The 3,939-nt window shown below is 42.0% G+C and overlaps 1 protein-coding gene across 1 annotated transcript; it reads right to left on the bottom strand.

Annotated features, from left to right (window-relative positions):
- Nucleotides 1–3,015: 3,015 nt before the first annotated feature.
- LOC140128670 (olfactory receptor 10C1-like) lies at nt 3,016–3,939 on the bottom strand. The gene has a single exon (XM_072150369.1). It carries the CDS (start codon nt 3,937–3,939, stop codon nt 3,016–3,018), a length of 924 nt encoding a protein of 307 aa, XP_072006470.1.

Genomic DNA, 3,939 nt, shown 5'->3' with positions numbered 1-3,939 from the left:
TCCCCATATAGTATGTATACTGCATACACTGCCATAACACCACCCACAGCATCAGAAGATGGCAAAATCAAAATGAAAAAAAAAATGTACATGTATGAAAACATTATAAAACCGTTCATTCACCATTTTCACTGCATTTGGAATGTTTTTCCCGCTTCCCAGTACACGGCATGGAATAGTAAATACCATCTCTATGAAGTGGAATTTATTACACAGAAAACAAGCCGTCACAGAGCTCTTCCCGTGTAAAAATTGTTCATGTTATCCTGAATGAAGAATGATAGAAAAAAAATTAAAAACTTTTGGAGAAAAAAAAGATTATGCCAGTTTCTGGAGCTTCATCCTACATGGTGTGCAGAGCTATGTGTGGTGTCAATTTTGTGGGATGATGATGTTGATTACTTTTTATTCAAAATTTTATATAATGCAAATTGGCGTTATGGGTTCACCACTTGGAATAATCGCTTTTATAATTCGATAGATCAGGAAATATGGGACACGGTGATACCTAACATGTTTATGATTTTACTTTTTATTTATTTTTATTTCAGTTCTTGGGGATGCGGGCAATTTAAACTTTTAGTATTTTTGTAATTTTTTTAATTTTACATTCACATTTAAAAAGTTTATTTTACATAGTATTTTACAGTGTTTTTAGTGCCCTTAGGTTTTAGTTACTTAAACCCTAGGGTGTCTGATCACTTTATACCACAATACCACCGTATTGCAGTAGATGGTGATTTTGCAGTGCGTCTGTATCTGACTGTTAGTTGATCCACTCTATGGGTTAGGAGGAAATTTTTCTCTACTTTGAGTGTTGTGTTGTCTTTTACCCAAATAGATGAGTTTCAGAACAGCAGCTGCGTTTCACCATGGCTGTACTTAAACTGGTGGTGCCGGTCGATACTGGCTGGATGAGGAGACAGGGGAAGAGGAAGTGGAATAGGCAAGCAAAAGCAAGGAGTGATGTCCCAGAGATTCCACATGTTCCACAGGGATTCCTACCTTAGCCTAAGCCTCCACTACAAAAGCAGTGGGAAGTTAGAGATTCAACGTCCCTGCCCATGGACACTTGTTAGGACCAGGCCTTGTAGGTGAGATTGGTCAAACTTCTGCTTACTCTTCTTAGTTTGGGGGATAAAAAGCTGAACCCTTCCTGGGGAAGCTCAGATTGTTGCTTGCGTCAGGGATAGTTGGCACAGCATGCCTTTTGTTTTCTCCACAACCCTCCAATTTATGATGTCCTAACAGCAACCACAGCAATTAATGTCCCTTACAATTCCCCAAGAAATTCATAGCCCCCAAAGCCCACCAGCAATTCATGTCCTCCTCCACAATGAGTGCCCACCCGCAGCCCCTCAACAATGGATGTGCCCTCACCCCAGCAATTGATGTTGCCCCCAGACCACACCCAGCAATTTATGTGCCCATGGACCCCCATCAACTGCTATTCCCCCTCTCCGAGCCAGCAATTGATGTCTCCCACAGCCCCCCAGAGATTAATATTCCTATTGGCACCCCAGCAATAGACAACCTCCCCAGACTGAGTAATGGATGTTATCCACACTTCTCCAACCCCAAGAAATTAATATTCCACCCCAGCCACCCCGCAGAGCAATGGGTGTCAACCTCACACCCACAGAAATTAAATTTAAGTTAATTGATGTCCCCAAGCCCCCGTCCCCTGAGTAAATGGATGTCCCCCTAGCTACTTCTTACATTGCAAAGTTAAAAAAAAAAAATTATACTCACCTGCCTTCCTTTCCCGCTTTGCTCCTCTTCTACTCGGTGTGCCGGACAAGACGCGGTGACATCATAACACCACGTCTCTGTGGTGGTAGCAGGAGACCCGGTTTAATGACGTCACCCTGTCTCCTGCTATTTGTAGCAAAGGACGGAGCTGACTGCTCCATTCTCCACCACATTACTCATCTCTGTCTGCGTCCAGAGGGGATGCAGAGAGCAGTAAGAGTGGGCAAAGTGGCCCGGACAGCACAACAAGAGTCCCACTGAACTGGGGCACAGGCCAAGAGATCCAGGGCACGAGCCACGGATCATTTAGCCTAAGGACTACCTTGCCCAGAACCCTATATCTGGTGCAGAATATGACTGTTGTAAGGTTGGATAAATATAAGTTTATGCACCAGGGGACTAATAATCCACTTGCAACATATGTCCTTGTGGGAGAAAATCTTGGAGAGTCCCTTGTTGAGAAGGACCTGGGTGACTAGTAGATTATAGATTAAATAATAGCACAATGTCAATCAGTCTGGACTCTGGGGATAGGGATGTAATATTACCACTGTACAGGGCATTGATTTGGCCTCACCTGGAATATGCTGTCCAGTTGTGGTCATCAGTCCAAGAAAAGGAGGCGCTGGAGCTGGAGAAGGGACAATGAAGAACCACAAAAATGATAAGGGGTAAGGAGGGTCTCAGTTATGAGAAAAAATGAAAAAAACATATTTATTTAGTCTTTGAATTAGGCGACTATGGGAGGGCGGCAAGGTTAAATGTTCAGAGGACATAAGGTTTATTTACTGTGTAGAACTGTGGAATAGCCAAGCTCAAGAGCAAAGTAAAGCAGGGACAGCAGAGAGGTTCAATAAGGATCCAGATGCTTTTTTACATCAAAATAACATTGAAGTTTATGTTATAATATATAATAATGTTCCATTACATCCATTGATGGTCTTTTTTCCCACCACATTAACTATGTCACTATGTAACATGACCCATAAACTGTCTAGAATTATTATGGTGGGTCCGGACAATGTAGACATCGGTACATACTGTATACAATACAGGAAACAAAGAGTTAAAGGGCCTCAATGTTAACCTATGAAAGTTTGAATATTAATTGCTCATTCTCCACCACACATCGGTTGATGTGCTACATAAAAACCTACTGTATAATCAGATCTGATCAGCTTACAAAAGTAATTTTGTAATGTTTGCTTGCCATTTCTATATAGGGGGCAGTGATTGGAAACATTCCCCGGTATAGAAGGGACTTTATTTGGATTTAACAATTGATTTCAGGTTGTGAAAAGCCTCTTTAAAGTTGTTGTTCCTCAAGGTGTATATTATGGGGTTAAGCAGTGGGGTCAGCACCGTATACATTAGGGAGAGGATCTTACTAAGTGTTGTGGATTCTCCCCCTGATGGAAACATATAAGCAATCATTAATGTCCCATAAAACATGGAGACCACAATGAGGTGGGAGCTACAGGTGGAGAAGGCTTTATGTCTTCCGGTAGTGGATGGGATCTTCAGAATGGTGATGACAATGTACACGTAGGACGTCACTATTATTATGAAAGGTATAACAACTATTAAAGATCCCATCAGCAATTTATGGAGAATAGATATATGAGCGCAGAAGAGATGCATCATGGGCTCAATATCACAGTAGAAATGGTCAATGACATGTCGTCCACAGAGATACACATTATACGTAACGGTGATATTTACCGATGCTACAATAACACCCACCAGACAAATCATGCTGACTGATGTCACACAAACTCCATGACTCATGATACAGTGATAACGGAGGGGGTTACAGATGGCCACATACCGGTCATAGGACATCACCGACAAGAGAAGGCATTCTGAAGATTCCGATGTAGCAAAGAAAAAGTACTGAATGAAGCATCCAATGAGAGTGATAGAACTTCCTCCATACAGGACAGTGTGAAGAAGGACGGGGACAATGTCTGTGGTCAGCAGGAGGTCACACAATGACAGCTGTGTAATGAAGAAGTACATGGGGGACTGAAGGGTTTTACTCACTAGATACAAGACCATGATAAGAAGGTTTCCTGATATTGTCCCACAGAAGATAAGAACCAGGAGGGAGAAGAAGAGGAATGTGAAGTTCTGAAGATTGGGAAATCCCAGAAGAAAGATAATGGTGACATTGTTTGTGAGAACCAT

Source organism: Engystomops pustulosus, chromosome 4 (assembly GCF_040894005.1).
Source record: "Engystomops pustulosus chromosome 4, aEngPut4.maternal, whole genome shotgun sequence".
Lineage (NCBI taxonomy): Eukaryota > Metazoa > Chordata > Amphibia > Anura > Leptodactylidae > Engystomops > Engystomops pustulosus.
The sequence above is the reverse complement of the archived record's forward strand: the minus strand, read 5'-3'. Positions and strand labels throughout refer to the sequence as shown.

Coding starts and splice junctions, on each gene's coding strand:
- LOC140128670 (XM_072150369.1), bottom strand. CDS start 3,939: ATGGTTCTCACAAACAATGTCACCATTATCTTTCTTCTGGGATTTCCC.